The following is a 23,371-nucleotide window of genomic DNA, read 5'->3' as shown; positions in this document are numbered from 1 at the left end:
TATTGGTTAGTTTATTTTTGTTTTAAGCTAAGCTAAGCTTATTTATTTTACAATCTAATTTACTAATTTACTATCTTTATCATCGTATCTTCAGACATGAATGATTTATTCTTATTTTGCAGACTTAAAATTAATCTGCTTTGCTGTGCCCAGCTCGCCCTCTCCTTGCTGAGCTATGCTCTGCTACATTGTGCCACACTTTCCCCAGCATTTCAGGTAGTCATCAGTACAGCATTACAATAATTGAAAACGCTGTAAGACTTATTAATCAAACAGAGATAATTGCAAGTGAAAGTGTTTGATTGGTTACAATGATGAGCCTCACTTTCACAATCTTTTTATTTCTGCCCAGGTGTCAGTGCTCTCACTGAGTCTGAACCACAGAAGTATTTAAAGTTACATATTATATTTTAGGTAATATTCAGTATGTGCCTGTTAGCCTTGATGAAATAAAATTTATGTAAAAGAAAATCTACAGTGTGTAAATTTGTTTTGAATTATTTCTTTTAGTAGAGATATGCTGCATAACTTATCTTAATGCAATGAGATGTTGTCAAAGCCTCCTGTGAGAAAATTGACAAAACCGCACTGACCTTCTTTTATAAAGGTTTTTGAGCGAGGCTCTCCCTGTAGCTAGGCAGAGATGGACAAACACTGTGCGTCACATACAGACAAAAAAATAGTAACTTGTGCGTATATATGCAAAACCACAGGCTTTGACACAGCATCAATATTTGATGCCCTTGGTGGATTGATTTCAAGTCTCATGCTACAGCCTGCTTGATCCCGAAAAGTTGCATATAGTAGCTTTAATTAACCAGACTTTCTATTTAACTGAAAAGGTCTTATGAGTGATATGAGTAATGCAAATGTTTAAGATTTTACCATGACTTTATAAAGAGCAGACCATAATAGGTAATAGCCAAAATGTTTGATGACACAGGAAATGAGAGACGATTCTGTGTGTGAGGGGCCAGAGCTAAAGCAACCAGACAGCTTTTTTCCCAGAACACTCACTGGTGACTCTGTACAATAATTCACACATAGAAAATATCGCTGTAAATTTTAAATTGTTCAACGATTATATTTAAGTGTATCTTCTAATGTGGTTGCGGTTCATACGTGGTTCCCTTTGTTTCGTGCGCTGAGCTTCAGACCTCAGGGTGTGGACTCTCAGCCACTGGTGTGAACTCTGTGGTCTCTTAATCCTTGTTTTTCTCTCATTCATGTGACATGTGCATATGCAGCACAGCTTTAATACATGCAGATCATAGTGCTTAAACGAAAATGGAAACAAAAACAGTTTGAGCTTATTCAACCTTTGTTACACACAACTAATTGTTTTCAACAGGCTCCTTGTCATGAAATTATTCCAAATGATTGAAGACAATACCATATTCTCAGGCGTCACTTTATGAGATCTGTGTTAAATGTTATAAATGTACTCTGAATTCTTTCAAATGGCTGAGCCGGTCCTGCAAGTCGGCTCTGGTGTAACTAATTCTCCCTCTAGCTATGTCACAGCTAAGGCCTGGGGGTGATGAATGGAGGTTCAGATGACAGTTTTTCCTGCTTTACAGGCCTATCTCCTCTCTTGCTCGCCCTCTTTCTTTCATTTCCCCATAGCCCCTGTATTTTAATGCGCCACAGATGGGATTGACGTTGCACTGACAGGCTGGTGGAGTGTCGAGTAACATGGTAACACTGACACGTTACCATCAATCACACTTCTTACCAGCCAGCCACTTAAAAACAACACACCTCTTTCTTAACAGTTTTGTGTGTCTGTGTAAAAGTCTTTATGATGCCCAGGTATGTTGGCTGCAGTTTAGTCTGCAGACTAAAGAAAGTTATCAAGTGTCTGTGGCCGATTCAGAGTGTACAGTATGTGCTGGTGCCGTTGTGGAATATACAAATGAAGAGTAGAATTTTAATATAGAGGCCAAATTTTATTTTTTCAAACAGATCCAGACCTAAAAAAGTGTGTGTGTGATATTTCATATTCTAATGATACAATGTGCTATATTCATTTGACTCTTTTCATCTCCATGTTTGTATCATATTATATTATCACTTCATAATTAGGTGCTTACATTCTCTATTATGTAGTAAAAACAAATGGAACACACTTCACTCTACTGAACAATTAGTTACTTAATCAACAGACGATGAATCATAACTTGTTTTGGATCCTTAATTAAATCTTTCAGGATTTTTAAAGCAAAAATGCCAAACTAGTTCCAGCTTCACAGATATCATGGCTTTTTAATTATTCTCATTTTGCCTGGCATATATGTATGTATGTATTTTTCTGTATTTATTGACATTTTTAGCAGAATGATTAAAAAAAAGTATATGCATATTATTTAAAATCATAGCAGATCAAAATGTGCTTCAAGTTCAGGTTCCAAGTGAACCACAGTAAAGACAGGCTCGAACTGCTTGTTTTGACTGAACAGCAGTGCTAAGCCTAAACATATGATACCTACCGATATTTGAGTTGCCTTGTGCTTTTCAAGCAAGAATTACAAATGCCAAAGAGTTAGGAAAACAAGACTTAGAAACATTTTTATACGTTACATATTATATAACATAACATAACATAACATTTTGTATGACAGAGAAAGCAAAACATCTTAAATATATTTATCTTAAAATACTACTTATCAAAATTAGTGCGGATTCATTTATTATAACATTATATTTTTGTCCTCCGCAGTGGGAGAAGACAAAGTCCAGATAATCCAGCTCTTGCAGTCTGGTTAAAGAACAGTAGGGGGAGACTCTGCTTAGGGTTACAGAATAGATTTGGTTCACTTCTCCAAACCTCCGGTAAACATCGGCCACACACCAATATGTTTATCTCAAAGAATATTAAAAAACACCCTCAGTCTAAACTTTTTTTTTCAATTCACTCTGTTCTTTTTATTGTTGTCTCTTGTGGCTGAGAAAGGCAGAGAGGGTGTTAGGGAAGGAGAGAAGAGGTGGGTGGGTGCGACTGGTTGGCATGTGAAAGACAAAAAAACAATGGAGTTGTATTTGAAGACCAACTGTCCAAACAGCCATGGTGCTTCTGTGGGAGCTTTGATTCCAGACAACATACATTTTAAGCCTAAGCATTGACCTTTGACCTCTTAAAAACACAAAATCCCACTGTTGACATATTTATAACCTGCACAATGAAATTTTTTTCTTCTTTCAACTTTCCCAGCGTTAAACACTCTGTGTGATTAAAAAATGATCAACAGCTTGTTCTGCACATTAATTTGACATGGTTTTTTATGCCAGATGCCCTTCCTGCTGTAACCCTCCCTTTTTATCCATGCTTGGGAACGGCACAAAGGGGGCTGGTTGTGGGTAGACAGGGCCACACTTTGTGGGGTGGGATTCAAACCCACAGCCTTCTGTGTCCTAAGCCAAAGCTCTACCACTGAGACACCAGGTCCCCAACAACTCAAAACACAGCCATAAAATGTAATCAACACCTCTCTAACACAATCTCAGAAAAATGTTTTTACAAAGATAGTATGTAGTTTCAAAATGCTTGATTATTTCAATCCTCATTTGTTGTTACCATGACAACTACTGCTCGTGATGCCCAAGCTACCGTACTGAAGCCTCTGTCCTTCAGTCATATAAACCAAAGAAAGAATATTGTGATTTTATCATATTGAATCCTGCATAGTAATCCAAAAAACAAAACAAATAATAATAATGTGACTGAGTATTTGCATAAGTACATGTAAACAGTCTAGTGCCATGAGGAAGTCAAGACTCTTCCCTTACTCTGCTGCTCTGAGTTCCGCATGAGGGAATGATGGCGAAAGAGGAGAAAACTGGAAGTGTAACAGCAGCGAAGGAAAGATGGGGGTGATATTTTGATTTGTGATCTATTTTTATCACAGCATCAGCTTCAAATAGAAACTTCTCCATAAATATTCATGAATGGGGGGGTTTGATCTGCTGCTCTGAGATGCAGAGGGACAGGAGAAGGGAGGGGGAAGACTATATTTTACCTGAAAGCCTATTTTTAGCTGCATCAGTGCCTCTCGGTCTGTTCCGGATGCATAGGGTTTCTAAATTTAGCTGTACAGAGAAAGAAGTGTGGTGCAGAAACAAAAATAGAAACAAGTTTATGGTCAGAACATGCAGGAACAGCCAGGGGACCAGCATCAATGGGGATGACAAAATGAGATTAATGGTGAAAACTGCAACAATACAGAGTAAGGTGAGGTGAAGCTCGAAGCTACATATGCTCTTGTAGTAACTGGGCAGGGATGGTGTGTGTGCTTATAAATCAAATTTACACACACATGTAGTGTAAGCAGCACAGCATACTTCTGTTATGTATATGAAGGACATAATTTACATATTTAAATTCCCATCACTTTAGTCATAACTGTGATCCACTGTGTCCCTGGTATCCCTCCGACTCATGTTTTTGACTATGTATAGCAGTGTTTCTATCTGTCACATGATTAGAGGCATGGGGGCTTCTGTTTGGCTGGTGTTACATAATAGCCCGTAACACACCAATGTCTTGTCCTTATGCAGCATCCTAGGAGAGTAGAAGGGGTGGGGGATGGGGGGAATGTCATAGGAGGGTGGCAGACCAATGGAGGAAGGACCTGAAAGATGGATGAATGGTATGTTTAGATGTTGTAGTTGGTGCATACCTACTATAAAACTACTGTGGGACTCCACAGGCTTTTCACTGCAGTCACACTGCAATATTACTGCTTTTAAAGCTACAATTAACAATGGCATTGAATTTAATATTACTTTAGTCCAGAGAAACATTATCTTTGGCTGATATCATTTGTAGTTTTAAATAGCATTTCTGCTATTACATTAATTTGAAACTGCATAAAACATGGTGCAGACATATGTCCCCATTCCAATTAATTACATTATAACAATTCTGTTTACCTCAGCACTTTTCCTATAGGTCTAAATTTCGGTTTTGTCACATACATTTGTTTCAAATACCTGTAACTTTAGCTAAACTTTGTGTACCGTGCTAATAAGCACACGATACCTTAACTTGATGACAAAGATGGTCAACAAACTCAATTGCCACTAAGCATTTTAGCAGTAAATTCTTTTAAATTAAACTGAGCTTCCAGTTGACTGATTTACAAATATCTAGGCTGAATTGCAGAATGCCAGTAGAGACATATTAACACGTCAGATCAAGAAAGACACAAGTGTAATTAGTAGTGCTGGGGCTGCATTCTACTTTGGATTGCAAGTTTCGGGGCTCTGGTGCATACTTAAGTATTAGCATGGCTTACTAATACACTTAATGGGAATACGTGCTTGTTAATATTGTGCTCTAGTAAAAATTACTGTTCAGCAACATAGGCTTATTCTGTTGCATAGTTTTAATCCCATTAAATTGTGAGTAGCGTGTAATGTATAGACCTCACACAACTGTGCTGTGCACTCAGGGTTTTTTATTCTGTATTTAGACTGTAATGATGCTTTGCTGTTGCATGTCATTGTTTTCCACTCTTACTTCTCTAGCTGACCTTCCTGTCATTTTCGTTTGATTTTTAATTTTGAATAGAAATTTCCATCCTGTATTTATTTGAGAAAGATCAAGTGTGTCAGTTAGCATCTGGCCATTCAAAATTCTCCACATTTTGGAAAGGGTTGTTTTGCTAAAGTATAGATTTCTACTCTGGAGCAGCTCAGACTGTTTAGAAAAGCAGACGTGTTGCCAAACGCAGCTGCAGTTGCTCTGGGTTCGCATGTCAGCAGAAAGGTTGTGGGAAAACAGAGACGTGGATCAAGGCAGAAACATCCCCAGACTGTGAAGACCAGCCTCACTATGCCGTTATTTGGTGTTTTTCTCAGTAGTCGGATCGTGTTTGATCAGGGGGAACCCCTCCTCACCTGAGCACCGGGCTATTTTTAGACACACATGACCCCACGTCAATACACTGATGCTAATAATACTCTCTGTTCTCTCACCTTCCTTCACTACATACACATGCATGCCTCCTCTGCATGTTCTCTCACATACCTCACCTACACAACATTATCCTCTTAAGCTTTTCACCTTCTATGAAATGTACAAAATATCTTTTTTCCAAGCTAAGTATTCTTCTCAATTACCTACAGACAGGCTGGTGCAACAGATGTTGAACTTTTGACATAATTTATTACTTGTATCTTATAGGCTTTGTAAAAGGCTTTGTGGGTCAGTTACACTAAGGGTCAGTGTGACTACAGCAGGAGGGCTGTTCACATGCAGCCAGCAGAATTAGAAGCCATAAACTGTCTGTGGCTCTCAACACCCCCTCATTGTGATTTCAGTCTAATTTTGTTCTTTCTTATCACCCATTGATAGACAAATTTAAATCCAGTGCTTATTTAGTCTACTCTTAGAATATATCAGATCTGATTTGATAACTACATTCATACATATTTTGCACTGACCTTTCCTTTTTGTTGCCCTACTGAATTAGTAATTTTTAGCTCTTATTGTGGTCTTTACTGCTTTATAATGCTTACACTTCCCCCCAAATTATACAGTTTCCTGTTCAAGAGGTGAAACAGTTCTATATTGGTACTCACTCAGTGGTGAAAACTTGGGATATTTTTAAATGTGGAGAATTTTATTTTATATTGCTTTACTCCCACCATTGTTAACTAGAGACTGTAATTTCACAGTTTCATTACCAAAGAAAGTGTTTAGTCTGTTGATCGGTTTCCACTGATACAGCTACCTGTCTAATAAAACTAGTTTGTCTAATAAAACTGTTTGGCATAGATTCGCAGAGGGCATTGTGTTTCCTGTTGCACTCCTGAAATCCCAACACACAACACACATTGTGCAAAGAAATAATTTGTTTAAAACAGTCATTTAGAGTGTCAGACATAGACATTTTTTTGGAGGGGAAGGGCTGATAATTACACTGATAGTGAAACAGTGGCAACTCTAAAACAACAATGACAAAAACTAAGATGAATGGATGTCATGTATATTTCATTTCTATTCATGCAGTGACATAAATAAGCATGTTTGTTTTACTCTCAACATAACCTCAATAAATTCCACCTCTCTCTTTCTTTCTCTTTCTTGATAGTTTTGATGTAGAGAATGGATTGTCAGTGGGGCGCAGCCCCCTGGACTCCCAGGCCAGTCCTGGTTCTGGTCTGGTCTTACAGGCAAACTTTCCTCACAGCCAGCGTCGGGAATCCTTCCTCTACCGTTCAGACTCTGACTTTGACCTTTCACCAAAAGGTCCTTCCAGAAACTCCTCAACTGCCAGTGACCTGTAAGTACAACTGCTGCTCAGTAGTTTTGTGTGTTTAAATCATATATTTCCACAAAGTAAAGTTGCCCAGGCAAAGTTTGACGCAATAAAAATCAATAGCAAGAGTGCTGTGCCTGCTGTGGACAAACAAATAATGATGTGTATATCCAGATCCATATCTTAAATTTAAATATACAGTTGCAAGACAAAATCTTTTTTCATTTTCATTTCCTGGTTTTCTGCATAAATTGGTCATGTGATCTGATCCTCTCCAAAGTCAGAAAGGTCAACAAACCGTCATAAACATGCATGTCTTTAATAAACACACCAATAAAAAAGACAAAGTGATGGTGAATAAAGTAATGGCAATACTAGGCTTCTAATGTCACTAAAAATCAAATGGCGTTAGTAAACCTGGAGTCCACACAATAAAACGAGAATACTACTACTAGAGAAAACACATAGAGTTAATGTCATACAGTGGTGACAATTGTGGAGTGAGAGGAGAGTAGAAAGGGACAAGAGGAGGAAAGGCGCTCAGTGCATTGGGAGGGTGGGTCCCCCAGCAGTCTAAGCCTATAGCAGCATAACTATAACTAACTATAAGCTTTATCAAAGAGGAAGTAGACTAGACTTGAAAGCAGAGAGAGTGTCTGCTTCCTGAATCTGAACTGGGAGCTGGTTCCACAGGAGAGGAGCATGATAGCTAAAGGCTCTGCCTCCCATTTAGAAATTCTAGGAACCACAGGTAGGCATGCATTCTGAGATAGAAGTGGTCTACTGGGATGATTTGGTACTATGAGGTCTTCTATATATGATGGAGCCTGACCGTTTAGAGCTTTATAAGCAGGGTCTATTCTAGATTTTATGGGAAGTCAATGGAGAGAAGCTAGTACCTTATCACTGTCACGATCGCCAGCTTCACTTCCATTTCTGGACTTTTATTGTGAGATCACCTCTACCTGTTCTCACCCCTCTGCAGTGCCTTTAAATTTATCATCAGTGTAAATGTTTTCACCTGTGTCTCCCCCTCCCTATTGAAGCCGCCCAGATTATCTATCTCCTTCGCCAGATTGTCTGATCACTTTGTGTCAACTCTCCAGGATTCTCGTATTGTATTCTGACCTGACTTTGTGCATTGAACTCGTTTTGGATCTTGGACCTGCCCTGTGACCTGCCCTATTTGCCTCTGCCCCTGACTGGTACCGTAAGACTTACTATTCTGCCTCTCTGGGTTTCTACCCGGCTCTGTTTCACGGCTCTGCCTTTGTCTGCTCCCTTTGGATATGTCTGCTTCTGTTCTCAGACACCTTGGATCTCTTTCGGGCGTTGTTTCTGGAGAGTGTAAATTGGATTTTGAATTGTTGGTCTGTGTTGTTTGTTCTTGCTATGTTCCCTCTCCCCCACTCATCAATTCCCCTCTTCCTTTAAACTGCCGGACCACATGGCAGATGCCAGTTGCTGCCTCCATCTCCCACCTCTACTCACTTGGAGCTGACTACAAGAGATCCCGAGTAAGCCACCAGCCATTTTGTAGTCCTCAACTGTATTACACGGACCTGGTTCTAACTTGCCTCTCTTATCTTCCCAGATAACCTATAGTGCTGGCACTTAAGCTTTAAAGAGTTTATTAAATATATGGAGATATATCTGTAGTTATCTGAAGTTGAAAATATATCTACTAGATATACTTCATATATAAATATTTGAAGTTCTGGAAGTTCTTAATTAGTTCATTCTGCTTTGTTTGGTGTGCGTATGCACACCATAACTGTACTATCTGGCCAACATGGATCCAACCAGCTCCAGTGTGCAGGAGTGGCGCTGAGCCCTTCAGGGGCTGTTATTAACCAGAACCATGTTCTGAATCCTTTGGAGTCAGTTCCACATTTGAAAAATTCTCCGCTGAGCTTACCAGAACCTTTGGTCCTGCCAACCCAGAGACTGAGGCTATACATGATCTCCTCATGCTAACACAAGGAAATCAGCAAGTGATAGATTACATCATTGACTTTAAGACTGCAGTGGCTGAAAGTGGCTGGAACAAGACTGGTCTCCTCAATGTCTTCTATTGAGGCCTGACGGATCGTAATAAGGATGCTCTAACCACCCAATATACTCGCCTCATCCACGGACCTGGTGACCCACTGGATGGCCGGTTCCAGGAACGCCAGGATGATCAGAGCTGCTCTTTTCACTCCAGTTGCTCCTTTTCCTCTTGTCAGTCCTCCTCCCTGGAGGGCTGACCTATGGCCGACACAACACCACCACCCACCGCCAGCTGACGTGATCAACTCTCTGCCATCTGCCACCACAGGAATGACTTCGGCTACCAACCACCCTTGTTCCCAGCCTAGAATCAGAGCTTACATTTCTATCTGCCACAGCGCTTGTAAGACGCTGCCATCTGGCGTGGAGAAGAGCTTGACAAACCTTACTACACTCCATCCAGGTCTACACCAGATGGGCCAACAAAAGTTGCTCCACAGCCCCCTGCTACCAACCCAGTCAAAAGGTGTGGTTATCTCCACCAAACGCCCTCTCAAGGTAGAATGCAAGAAACTAGCTCCTTCAAAACTGTCAACCCTGTGGCAGTGAAGCTTCAACACCCCAGAGCTCTGCGCATCCACTGGACATTCCACGTGTCTTGGGTAAGACCTGGCCTCCAGAGTCGACTGAGTAAAGCACCAGTCATTATGCACTCCTCACCTATTACACAGACCTGTTAATAACTTGTGTATCCTGTCTTCCCTACACTCCTTGCACTTATTTTTTTCAATAAACTCTTTAAAACCTGTCTGGAGCTCTGGTCTTTTAATTGGGTCATTTTATATAGTTTGGTGTGCGTATGCACACCATCACAGGCACGCCCCAACACTGCCCCAAGATAACAGCATACAACAAGAAAACATGGAACATCACAGTTTTGGGCTGCTTTGCTGTCTCTGGACCTGGACTACTTGCTAATATGAACAGGAGAATGAATTCCCAAGTTTACCAAGGTATCCTACAGGATAATGTCAATGTGGCTGTATAAAAGCTAAAGCTCTAAAGAAACTGGGTGATGAAGCAGGCCAATGACCTAATCAATGAAGTTAATCTACTACCAAATGGGTTCAGACAGACAAAATACACCTTTTAGATTTGCCCAGTCAGAGCCCAGACCTCAAGCTAATAGTGATCTCGTGGAACGACCCCAAGCAAAATTTTTATACCAGGCCTTCAAAGAATATTGCTGATCTGAATCAGTTTTGTAAAGAAGGATTGTCCAGAATTCCTTTTGAACATTGTACAGATCTAATCCACAGGTACAGAAAGTGCTTGCTTAAGTTTATTGCTGTTAATGCTGGTTCAACCAGTCACTAAAACAAAGTTGAGATTACTTTTACTACCATCGCTTTGCAGGTTAAGATCTTTAAAGACATGAAAGATCATGAAAATTTGTCTTAACAGCTTAGAAATATTTAGTTTGTTGATATTTGTGACTTTCTTTAAGATCAGGTAACATTTCATGACCAATTTATGCAGAAAACCAGAATGTGCAGTGCCATTACCTTTTCTCATGACTACATAAAGTATATACACGTATACAAGTCATATCAGTGACTTTGGTAGTAATGCTGGGACAACAGTTTGTAGTTTGTTTAATGCCCTTGTAATGAAAAACATATGTTTTTCATGTTTCTTTTTTTTTTACACAAATTCCAAGTCATTTGCTGTCATATAAATACCTGCAGTCTTGAAAAGAACAGTGCTGCTGTACAAACAGCTGTTTTTCCAATGACAAACTGCTTCCAAGTCAAATGTATTTCACTGGGACTGCAAACAGTTGGACTGAAATGGGCTGCTTTTATGTCTAGTGTTTCACCTTTTTTGCTGTTTGTGATTCAACTATGCCCTAAACTCCAACACCTTTAAGATTTTAAAGTAAGCAGTCACTGGTGTCCTCATCCACTCTTACCTTCTGTTTTTGAAGGGAAGAAAGCTTGAAGCACTGGGAGGTCAACTGGTTGTCATCTCGGTGAGAAGAACATGATAAAACAGAAATTAGATAAAAAACACAGATTCTGTCTCCTTGAAGCCTTCTCCTGTTTTCCCTCCAGATGGCTTTGTGGCTTTCCCAACTCCCTCCTGACAACCATGATTAAATAACACCTTACCTGTGATCCCTGTTAGACCCTGCCCAAACACCCAGTCCTGTTTTGTTTGTTTTGCATGTGACCCTTAATCAGATCCAACCAAGTATAATAACACACTCTGTGGTTTTATTTACTTGTACCTATTTATCAGTTCATGTTTTTTTTATTACCCACACATCCACCTACCCCAGTTCATTTCCTCACCAACCAATGCATGGCTATATATATATTTTTGAAATAGTTTTATTTTTACAGAACGATGACAAAGAAAGTGAAGAATGAGGATATCTGACAGCTAAATATGCTGCCTAGCAATGTCCTCTAGCTGTCTGGTATATTTTTTGTAAGCTAGAATTGACACCTTAAACTCAGGTGCAATATAGATCGTATTTTGTGCAAAGTTGTTCAGAATTTTAAGTTTAAGCATATAAATTAATAACTTTTAATTTAGAATATTTAGAATAGTCCTCTGGACAGTGTTTCATGTCTTTGATATATTTCCACTCTGTGGGGCGTTTTTGTATTGCAGACATACAGAAGACATGATTGTCACACCATTTGCACAGGTGAGTCCCCTGGAACCTTTCTAACCTTTAATTGTGCATATGGTAAAATAAAATGTGTCATGTTCATCTATTAGACCGTAGGACTTTATAAAACGTTAATAAACTCCAGATGGTACAGAACTGGGCTTCACTGCTCAACTGGAACAGTTCTTTGAATTATATTGGCCCTGCGACAGGATCAGGCATCCCACTGGCGTTGAGTGGCTCTTGCGTGGGATGTGCGTCACTCTTGTGCTCATTTTACCCAGAGGAAGAAGTAGCGAATCCAATACTGCTTGATCATGCTGTTTAAATTTGCATGCAAGCTGATAAGGCTTGCACATGGGTCAGGTCTGGATACCAGATACTCTGTGGGTTCCCTCTGCATGCTGAGTCAGTGTTTGGCTGCAGATGGCATGACAGACATGACATAGACGAGTGTCAGTGTTGCCATCAAAACATCAAAAAGGGAAAAGGGAATGCCTCTGTTCAGTGCTTCTGCTTCTAGCCATTGGATCTGCTTTCAGAGGCTTGTCATCAGTCCATATTCAGAAGCCCCTGATTTAGTTCAAGATGAATTAAGTGAAGGCATGTGCAAGTATTTAAAGCTAAGACTGAAATGGCATTGTGGTTTGATTACAACACAAACATTATGTACTTCATATTTGTTGAACTTGTACATTCAGTGTTGTGTTTCTGTCTTTCAGGTCCTTGCCAGCCTGAGGACAGTCCGAAGTAACTTTGCAATCATAACTGGCCAGCAAGATCGCACAGCCAGCAAGTAGGCTTTTAAAAAATGTCATTGGCTACTTGAAGAATCTTCTAGTGATGTTACCATACCACCTGAAAAATATAATCAAGCTGAAGTTACAGTGTGTCTTTTATATGCTGACTTTGGATGTGCTCCATATACAGGACACGGTCCTCAGGCAGCAACCCACCATCAATGTGCAAAACCAGCCTTGCAGGTTGGTACTCAATGGTGTATTTACTAATCAGTATCTTATAAGAACATTGACCAGAATGAAACAGAGATGACAAAAATGTTAGTCTGATTACATTTGTGAATTCTGAATTTTGGGTCAGTGGTCATCACTGTGATTAAATTCAAATTACAAAAGATAATTTACAAATACATAAAATCCACTGATGGACAATTAAGTATTTAATTAAAAGTATCAATAAGACAATGTGAGAATCCTCTTTCACAAGTAAAAACTTTAATCTTAAGTAACTGCTAGTATCTCAAAATGTACCCACGTACAGTACATTTCTAAATATACAAGTAGATTTTGAGCTTTGAGCAATATTTGAATGCTCAGTATGAGCTGAATCAGTCTCATAATGTTTTCCTGTGTTTATCTTTTACAGAGGAGCCTCATCAGCAGCTGGCCATAGAGACACTAGATGAGTTGGACTGGTGTCTGGAACAACTGGAGACGCTGAAAACTCGACACTCTGTCAGCGAAATGGCATCAAACAAGGTTTTTAAAAACAAAACACACCATTAACACACAGCCAGTTTAAGTGATATACTGAATTTGTCCCACATTAATCACCAGATAAAAAACAAACAAGCCACACTAATCAGTTTAAAACCACAAGCTGCTGCACACTAATGCTAATATGTGCCTTGATTTACCCACCTAAATGATTCTATTAGGCGTGTGTATTGTTCTCATTTTTAAGGTGGTCAGCTTCCAGTAGAGGACTCCTCAACGTCCAACCTAGTAAATAAAACATTTACAATTAAAAGTTACCTGAAAATATTTTGATGTTCAATGGAAAGAACAAGTTTCACATATTACAATAGTATTTACAATATTCAACCAAAGTTCAACTTTATTCGCTGAATCCTCTACAAATATAATGCAATCCTTTCCAACGCTGTTGTTTTCTTTTATATCTGAGGTTGCTGCTTCAGATGAGATCTTAATGGCTAAAATTCAACAATCAAATTAATTTAATTGAATTGGTGTTTCCAATTTGAGTCGAAAGACGTCAGCATTTTTCAATAGAATAGATAATAAACAAGATACAAAAAGCATGGTCATAAATTTGATAATTTTTTCATTAATGGATGTGAATCTTTGGCTGTGCACAGCGATTTTCTGCCCAAATTAGAAAAGGCTCCAAGTACAATGCAATGCCCTGGATTGTGTGTGATGTACTGTAAGTGCAGTTAGTCTTTACTGATCCCTAAACAAATCTGAAAGCTTAATAATACAGAGAATCCATCATAGAAATATGAATAGAATCTGAAAACTGCTGACAAATGCTCATTCCATGAATGAACAGGATGGTTTGAGCATGCAAACGTATACACACACACACACACACAAACACACACTCACACACACACACACCCTTCCCCCCACTCGTGCAGAACAATGTGAATGAGATAGTGGGAGATGGGGATGGAATGGCATCCTCCCCTTCCAGCCTTTCTCCATCCTCTGCTCCACCTCCTCCTATTCTCAGACTCAAGCTCAACACTCATGTAATTCCATGATTAGACTGCATAACATACACATGGTCTTCAGGCTAACACACACACACACACACACACACACACACACTGCTTCCCACTACATACATGTTGTTTGCCCACCTTCCCTCATATCACATACATTGCCTTTTTGTATATATATCCAATTACACGCTCAAAACACTCACGTGGCAGCAGCTGTGTTTGGTGGGAGGCAATTGCCCCACCCCCCATTGCTGCAGATCTGTCAATTGAGCGTAGGCCAAAGTAAACATTGTTTCTATAGAACTGGTTTTGTTTTAAGTACAGTAGATCTCTAAGGATCCCTTAAACTGTCATCGAGGAAGTGACATCTCTTGACCGCTGGAACAGGAAATGTTCATTAAGCCCCCATGTTTCTCACAAACTGTTGACAGACATCACAGCTTAAATAAATCACTGTGAATTAATTTTTGGTTTGCCAGTCAGAATATTTTACATTAGCTATAAGAAACTAGAATTAAGAATTGCGGTTAACCAACTCTTCTTCCAAAATTTGTGGCTGTAATGCATATCCAAGAATGTTTTTCATCAAATTTCTAAACTAACTCCTTTTGCTCAGGCTGCTTTAAGCATTTTCTATCAAAGTATTTTGTTATCTTCAGTTTGCAATGACTCAAGTGAAAAGTCAAGCTATCCCCATCTTTGGGATGAATGAACCGCCCCCTCCCACCCATTCAAGCTTTTCCTTCACATCTTCTTCAAACTTGGTGCACATGGTGTGTCTCACTACCTCCATCCCCTGGCACAGTCAGCCCTGCCTACCTTGTACATCTCCCAGCCAATGAGGGCCCTTTGTCTCCCCCGGCCATTACTGCAGCAGATGCCTGATTGGCTGCTATTCTTAGGTATTTCTGTAAGGAGGCGGGGATTAGAGTACCTCGTTCTCCCTCTGTTTACACACACACTAGTGCAGACAGTAACTGAGTGAATGAGGCAGAGTCAGGAGCAGTTAGGGAGCGTGGCTCTCTGCCTTGCATCTTTACATCATACAGCATTCCCACGGCTGTGCTTCCAATCTCTTATTCTTCAATGGACCAGTTTTTTCACACCTGTACAGGTCCTACTGATCAAAGTTCCCACAGCACTCAGACAAGCATTACGGGATCACAAACTCTTCCTGCTGTCTGTTTCCCTGTTGTCCAGTGGGAGAGGATGACCTCTCTCATTCAGTTTTATTTTTGCTCCGATGCTTGACTTTATGCTGAAATGCCAGAAGTGAGTTATTTCATCACCGTCTCGTGGATGTTCGTTCAGGTAAGGAGAGCTGAGGATTGAACTGGGTGAGAGTATGTGAGAGTGTTCAAGGCTCACATGTTGCTTGTCTGTGAATGAGTGTAGTGGGGGGGTAGTGCGGCGTGACAGTGGACTCCTATTTATGAATAATGTCAGCCATGCGTATTTACGTGTGCAGTCATTATTTTGTAGAGTATTGTGTAGTGCAACACTGACTAACCCCCTAACCCTAACCCTAGGTAAAACACCTCTACTTTGTACAGTATGCACAGTATATAGTCTGCACATATATTATGTTTTTGGAATGTTTTTAATGTGACATCTGAATCTTTTGCTTGTTTCCATCTGCTAGAGAAGACTCAAGGTCCTGTTGATTTAAACATTCTGGTTAGATTATTCTGTAGAAATATTTTATCTTTAGGAACTTACAGAAAACGCTAACTCTTTCTCTAGTGTTAGCATATTCAGAGGCATATGCTGCCCTTAAGTGTGAGGGAATCCGGAGTTTTTGATAATATTTTTTGTTATATAAAGATGTTTCACACAAAGAAGTTTCAAGTAAATTATTCATTTCACACAAAACCAATTTCGACTTTGTCTGTGTAAAGCAAAAAAAAGTCAAGAAACTGAAAATTTTCAGAAAAAGTCTAGGTACGTAAAAACCAAGTCTTTCTTTTCAACACACCCTTTGTTATAATTTTGTTGAGAGATGATACCAGTTAATGTACCTCTTAGCACAAATTGTTTGATCAGACTCACAGATGCTTGTGCGTGTGCTTGTGTACCCAGTTCAAGAGGATGCTGAACCGAGAGCTCACTCAGCTGTCAGAAACCAGCCGTTCAGGAAACCAGGTGTCTGAGTTCATCTCAAGCACTTTCCTAGGTAAAACACCTCAACTTTGTACAGTATGCACAGCATATAGTCTGCACATAAATTATGTTTTTAGAATGTTTTTAATGTGACATCTGAGACACTGCAATGTTAGTCTTTTGCTTGTTTCCATCTGCTAGAGAAGCAACATGACATGGACATCATGTCACCCCCAACCAAGGAGAAGGACAAGAAGAAGCGGCCCATGTCCCAGATCAGTGGTGTAAAGAAGGCCACCCACAGCCCCAGTGTTGCGCCCTCCACCATCCCTCGCTTTGGTGTCAACGCCAGCCAGGAAGGGCTCCTGGCCAAGGTATGAGCACTGGTTCAATACATAACTACCATTTAATTGCACTTGATTGTAAATGTCCTGTCTTGTTCAACATGGTTTAATAATATGCTGTATATTGTTCACTGACAGGAGTTGGAAGACATAAACAGATGGGGCATCGACATCTTTAAAATCTCTGAGTATTCTGGGAATCGCCCACTGACGGTCACCATGTACACCGTCTTCCAGGTAACACATAGTACTTTGCAAATTAGTATAGTTATTGTACTATATAACCACAAACCCTTTATATCGCAAATGAATCAACAAGAAAGTGAAACAAACAACTCTTTATCTTCATTGATGGTGACTTCTTTCTCTCCTGCTACCATAGGAACGAGACCTGCTGAAATCCTTTAGGATTCCTGTGGATACTTTCATTACTTTCATGATGACTTTGGAGGATCATTATCATTCTGATGTAGCTTACCACAACAACATTCATGCTGCAGATGTGGTCCAGTCCACACATGTGTTGCTGTCCACACCCGCCCTGGAGGTACACAGTCACTTTCAGGAGCAGATACAAATACATTATTATTTAATCAGTACAGTAGGTTCTGTACATGTTCTGTCATGTTGAGCATCCACACACCCACATACTGACTCTTAATGCCTTCTTGTGTGTGTCTTCAAGGCTGTGTTTACTGATCTGGAAATCCTTGCTGCTCTGTTTGCGAGTGGCATCCATGATGTGGATCACCCTGGAGTTTCTAATCAGTTTCTCATCAACACCAGTGAGTTTGCATAGCACCCCGGAGTTTGCATATTTATGTGTATGGCTATTTGCTGTTTTTAACAATGTGAATGAGGTGCTTTTCTATGTGTGTCTTACTAGAATTAAATTAGTTTGACCTTTTGGTAGTTTATAGTGTGAATTTTATTTTGCCTTTTTGTATTCAGACTCAGAGCTGGCCCTAATGTACAATGATTCATCTGTGCTGGAGAATCACCACCTGGCTGTAGGCTTTAAGCTTCTGCAGGAAGACAACTGTGACATCTTTCAAAATCTCAGCAAAAAACAGAGACAGTCTCTGCGCAAAATGGTCATTGATATGGTAAGAACACGTAAGATTGTGATTTACACCTTATTATAAACCAAATTATTGTTATACGCATTTAAACCTCGAATTGTAATAGATTTAATTTAAATATTTTTTGCAGGTGCTAGCCACAGATATGTCTAAACACATGAACCTATTAGCAGACCTGAAAACCATGGTAGAGACTAAGAAAGTTACCAGCCTAGGAGTTTTGCTACTGGACAACTATTCAGACCGCATACAGGTGAGATTTTTTTGCCATTTTGTGTGGGACCGAGCAAAATATGAAAAAAAGATTAACGGCTTTCAGCTTGTCCCTTTGAGGGACATGTTCTGCACATTGAGTTTTTACACCGGATGCCCTTGGGGTGGGAGTTGAACCCGTGGCCTTTTGCATCTCAACCCAATGTTCTACCCCTGAGCCACCAGGGCCCCCATACCCCAAAATATGAGAAACAAGTCACAAAATGTTTGGCCCATAAAAGGGCTCAACAAAAATAAACTGGACGCAAATGAATATAACTAAATTATCTTTAGAGAAACATATGAACATGAACAAAGTAACGTAAACAATACTAACCCACATACTGAACACACAGGCAAACATATATAATGGCTGATCAGAGCATTAAAGACACACCAGGGGTGCCTGAAAGACAAAACCTCACAATTAACTTATAAATAACTAAATAATAACTAACACAACATAACTAAGTAACCCAAAATCCAAAAACAGAAGTTACAATCCCCCTTAAGGTTCTTGGTATGGTCCAATTGATAACTTCCTCTATTTAAATGTTCGGCTTCCTGGGGCGCATCCTTTTGCTCAGCTGAACAATATTCCCCTCAAGTAGCTGAAGCCCACAGAAGCACCACCTGCACTGGTAACTTAAGAAATAATGGTTAACTCAAACAAAAATAATTAAACTAAAGTGTGACTATATAGAAGTTAATGAAATGTGCACGCTACAAATAGAAACTAATGTACTGCCATTTTATCAAGTAAACTGAATTTACAAAAATGAAATGATTCTTAATTCTTTAATAATCTCTACAGAAAATGTGTTTAGTGTGAACTAAATTACCAAACGTAAATCAAAGAAAGCAAAGTATGCAGTGCAGGAGGGTTACTGACATACAACTGGACTGTGTGGCAGCAGGGGCACCGATCGCACATCTTTACAAAAAAGGTAAAATAAATAAACGAATGTGTTAAGTTTAGATTTTTCTGCTTTTCATGTGCCAATGCAGGTTCTTCAGAACATGGTGCACTGTGCAGACTTGAGTAACCCTACAAAACCTCTTGAGTTGTACCGACAGTGGACAGACCGTATCATGGTGGAGTTCTTTACCCAGGGGGACAGAGAGAGAGACAAGGGGATGGAGATCAGCCCCATGTGTGACAAACAAAACGCCTCCATAGAAAAAAACCAGGTGCAGCATAGAAGTCCCAATAATGATATAATTCAATAATAAAATCTATTGTAAGATATAATAAAGTGTTATGATTACATATAGGAAAACTCAGACTAAAGGACAAATTAATTTCTTGCCCCTCTCTTCCAGGTGGGTTTCATTGACTATATTGTCCATCCTCTCTGGGAAACATGGGCTGACCTAGTCCACCCAGATGCTCAGGAGATCCTGGACACACTGGAGGATAACAGAGAGTGGTACCAGAGCATGATCCCCCACAGCCCTTCACCCAACCCTGAAAGCCAGGAGGAGGGAGCCCTTACAAGTGATGCTTCAGGGCATGGTGGGGGTGGTGGCTCTACTTCCACTGATAAATTCCAATTTGAGTTGACATTGGAAGAAGAAGAAGGAGAGTCTGATACAGAGAGTCCACCTGAGGAGGACGAGGGCTTTGGAGTGAGCAGGGGAGCTGAACTCTCTAGAGCTGATTCTAGTGGATTTGATGTAGTATCTGCTGCAACTCACCAGACCCTAGAATTGCTCACTACTGATTCATACAGGACGTTTTCTTTAGACTCTGATAAAGATCTGACAGAGGACAGAGAAACGGATCAGGAAGGTGTCTCTGGGACACCGCACTTCAGACTTGGCACGTAGCTCCAGTCAAACATTGTTTTTCTTTTGGCCTTTTCTTTCTTGATGTCGGTGCCTCATCCTATATCACTGCCCTTCTCCCATTCCAACCAAACACCACCACTGGTTTCCATGGACAAGGTGAAAGCAAGCCCCAGTTGGGAGTATGGATGTCTGGGCGGTTGCATGAAGTGCTAAGCGCATCTGCAGTTTTACATAGCAATCACTTGCACTGCAGAGAGATGAGACAGGAAACCAAGTGTCTAAATGGCCCTTTGTGTCTTTTAGTCAAGCATACTGTAGATAAAGTCTACAAAGACTATGAGAAGCTAAAAAACTTCCCTTACTACCAGTCAACCCAAGGTCTGCTGCAACTAGTGACACTAATAACTGTCTTCCTCGTTTGGAGTTCTTGTGAAGAAAGTAAAGAGCTGATGAATGACTCTGAAAACACAACAGTCTTGTAACACATCTTGCCAGACTTGCAGCTTACAAGGACAATTCTGGTTTGTCTGACAGTTTTCATCGGTCTGTTTATTGTTGTGCATTATATTAAAGTCCATACATAACACCTGAAGATACAGCCAATAGCAGACCTTAACTGAGTGTAAGCAAGTAATGGCAGGATGGACCTATGCATGATTTTATGCAGGAACTTTTAAATGTAGCAAACATTTGGAGTGACTCGATCATTGTTACTGTGTACGTTGCACTTCTTTCAGCTAGTGTTGCACAGCTCATTGTGTGCATCAGGCAGTTGTTTTGAAATATAAATATGATTATTACGAATGCGCTGGCAGTACATATTATTTTTAAGATTTTAGTAATTTAAGGCTATTTTCTATTTTGGTTTTCTGAAGCTAATGCTTTTGTCAGCAACAAAACAGAGCCAGACACAGTAGTTTTGTCCAGGGATGTGCACATGGTGCCTCCCAGTGTCAACAAGTGGAACTGAAGTTCTGGCAATGGAAGCAAATGATTTGCATGGTTTTGTTTTTATGACAAATATATTTAAAACATATTTAATTTTAAAGCTGCCCAGAATATCAGTTATCAGTTTTGTTGATTTTTTTGTTTTTGTTTTTTTGTTTTGCTTTTATGATTTTTTAAAAAATATACATTTGGCACCCATTTTATCAATTTGCCTTCAGGTTCTGCACTTTACATTTTTGTTCAAAGATAGCCCTCACTGTGGTTACTAAGGGCTTGAGCAAATACATGAACACCTTGGAGGCTGCTGACTGAGAAACAGTTTGTCATTGACTGTGAGGAAACCAGCACAAACATAATGTAAACCTAAATACCACAATGCAGCTACACATATGTTACTCTCTGTCCAAAGTCACTAATCTATCCATTGAAATATATTATTGTTACTACATAATGTGTCAACCACAGCGTCCTCCGACTGATTTTGTTTTTTATAACCTCCACATGCGTAACTTCTTGGACTGGAGGCAGTGTATTGGAAACATAAAGGATGAGAATAAGGATGTTAGTTTTTTTACAGTAGAGTGATGCTAAGAGGTTACCAAGAGACACTTTCCTGTGCCAGAATTTTTCATCATTTTCCTCTTAGTGATCAATATTTTTCTCTTCACAGGGACATAGTCAATGACAAAACAAGTGCCAAGCAAGCATGACACAACCCGTACTGTAATTTCCATTTTGCCTCTGGCTACTTTCCATCAGTGACTGATAAAGTTAGTTGATTGTAGCACCCTGTGTGCCAATCTAATCCTCGTGTCTCGCTTCCTCTTTTGTAAATCTTGTTGAAACAGTAACTGAAACTAATATTGTCTTAAAACAGAAATGTGTGTGTATGACTGAGTTTTTAATGTATTTGCTAAGATTAAACCAAAGCACTTTTTATGGTACTTTTACAGTTCTGCACTTCCAGTACAGTTGAACATGTATAATGTGACTGTTTCTAGTTTTTCTGTTGGCAAATGGCTCTGTAATTAGGTTGAATCACACAGCCTGGACCACTACTGCTCTTAAAGGTTGTTGGATGGACTGAAGGTTTTTTTTTTTAAATAATTGACTGTATAAAAAATGTGTTTTGTTTATATGCATGACATTGACTGCAGGATTCAAAGAAGAGTGTAAACAGAACTTACAGTACAAACGTGTTTTATTTTAGTCACATGAAACAGAGTGTATTATGTGTTAATGTGCTGACAAGCTCAAAGTGTTTTTTATGCCTTATTTTTTTCTGTTCATAGATGTGTTCACTGACATGCTGGAGTAAAACGTGCAATCAAATCTGTAGCCATAAACAACACCAAACAGACCAACACTCAAGGATGCTTTCAGTACTAAGGACTATTTAACAACAGCTTAACCAGCACAACATGTAAAGATTCAGTCAGTCCCTCTGCGTGTCACTAATTGTTTGAATTTGTAGATTTCCTCACAGTGCTTCATGTACAGTTTATTTATTATTTCTGTATTCTCTGTCAAAAAAAATTTAGAGCAGTAGACTTGTTTTAGTCGGAGGTTTAGTACTTGTGTGTAGCTTGAAGACCTGAAGGAAAGTCAAACAGGACATGTTACAACTATTAATCAGCTAGTTTTCCTTCTCATTTCATGTCTTTATGTCGGCAAATAACAATATGCATAAGCAAAAATATTCAATTTCATGTACTTCTTGGTATGAAAATAGTCAAGTTAGAGATTTCTGTCTGCATTTTCCAAAACACTCCTTTCGAACTTCTTTTTCACACCCTCCTTTGTCTTTTTCTGTTTTCTCTGATCTGGTTAGATCACATTCATGAAAAATCTTACAATAATTGTGCTGATCTGAGACTTTTGAATTCACAGTAAAGATTTAGTCATATAGCCTCAGTCATCCCAGATCAGAATCTCTTAAAATGTTATAGACTTGGGTCACAAATTGAGACTCTGCAGCTTTGACAATCCAAACTCTGCTGTTTAAGTGGATTTGTTTGCCCTTTCTCCAACTAGAACTGTATGCCTTGTCAATAAAAAAACCTTTGCTCCTTAATGTTTTGTCTGCTTTTGTTTGTATAATAAAATAATAAAGTACATGAAGAAACAAACTGTATATCTTATTTGAACCTTTCCTTCAAATAAGATATAAAAAATGGACAAGAATAATAACGAAAATGGCATAAGGTCAATTTTTTTTAAATGTTTAAATTAGATTTTTTTTTATTCCAAAAAGGAAAGAGGCAAGTTTCAAGCAGTCATAGGTGAAAAGAAAACTGTTAATAAACAAGAAGTTGCCAGCTTATTGCTCAGGTACATAAATTAGGGTCACAGGTCTACACAGCTTGTTAGAATTAACAACAATGCTAATTTACAAATCTAACAAGCTTTACTTGCTTTTAAACTACTGCATA

General features: G+C 39.3%; 1 protein-coding gene across 4 annotated transcripts in view; it reads left to right on the top strand.

Annotated features, from left to right (window-relative positions):
• pde4ca (phosphodiesterase 4C, cAMP-specific a) overlaps positions 1 to 23,013 on the top strand; it is a 44,448-nt gene extending 21,435 nt beyond the window's left edge. For 2 of the 4 annotated variants that reach the window (XM_067473934.1, XM_067473936.1), the window contains exons 2-16: positions 7,095 to 7,286; positions 11,242 to 11,286; positions 11,934 to 11,970; positions 12,657 to 12,730; positions 12,865 to 12,917; positions 13,321 to 13,433; positions 16,502 to 16,595; positions 16,724 to 16,896; positions 17,005 to 17,103; positions 17,249 to 17,413; positions 17,552 to 17,651; positions 17,818 to 17,972; positions 18,079 to 18,201; positions 19,209 to 19,391; positions 19,524 to 23,013. In XM_067473934.1, coding sequence (XP_067330035.1) covers positions 7,095 to 7,286; positions 11,242 to 11,286; positions 11,934 to 11,970; positions 12,657 to 12,730; positions 12,865 to 12,917; positions 13,321 to 13,433; positions 16,502 to 16,595; positions 16,724 to 16,896; positions 17,005 to 17,103; positions 17,249 to 17,413; positions 17,552 to 17,651; positions 17,818 to 17,972; positions 18,079 to 18,201; positions 19,209 to 19,391; positions 19,524 to 20,030 — 2,113 coding nt within the window. In that variant the 3' untranslated portion in view covers positions 20,031 to 23,013. Of the gene's footprint in view, positions 1 to 7,094; positions 7,287 to 8,716; positions 8,780 to 11,241; positions 11,287 to 11,933; positions 11,971 to 12,656; positions 12,731 to 12,864; positions 12,918 to 13,320; positions 13,434 to 16,501; positions 16,596 to 16,723; positions 16,897 to 17,004; positions 17,104 to 17,248; positions 17,414 to 17,551; positions 17,652 to 17,817; positions 17,973 to 18,078; positions 18,202 to 19,208; positions 19,392 to 19,523 lie in introns of all 4 variants that reach the window. The other 2 variants (XM_067473933.1, XM_067473935.1) reach the window with 2 other exon arrangements.
• The last annotated feature ends 358 nt before the right edge of the window (positions 23,014 to 23,371 follow it).

This window comes from Channa argus, chromosome 14, assembly GCF_033026475.1.
Source record: "Channa argus isolate prfri chromosome 14, Channa argus male v1.0, whole genome shotgun sequence".
Lineage (NCBI taxonomy): Eukaryota > Metazoa > Chordata > Actinopteri > Anabantiformes > Channidae > Channa > Channa argus.
This window is presented reverse-complemented; position numbering and strand designations above follow the sequence as displayed.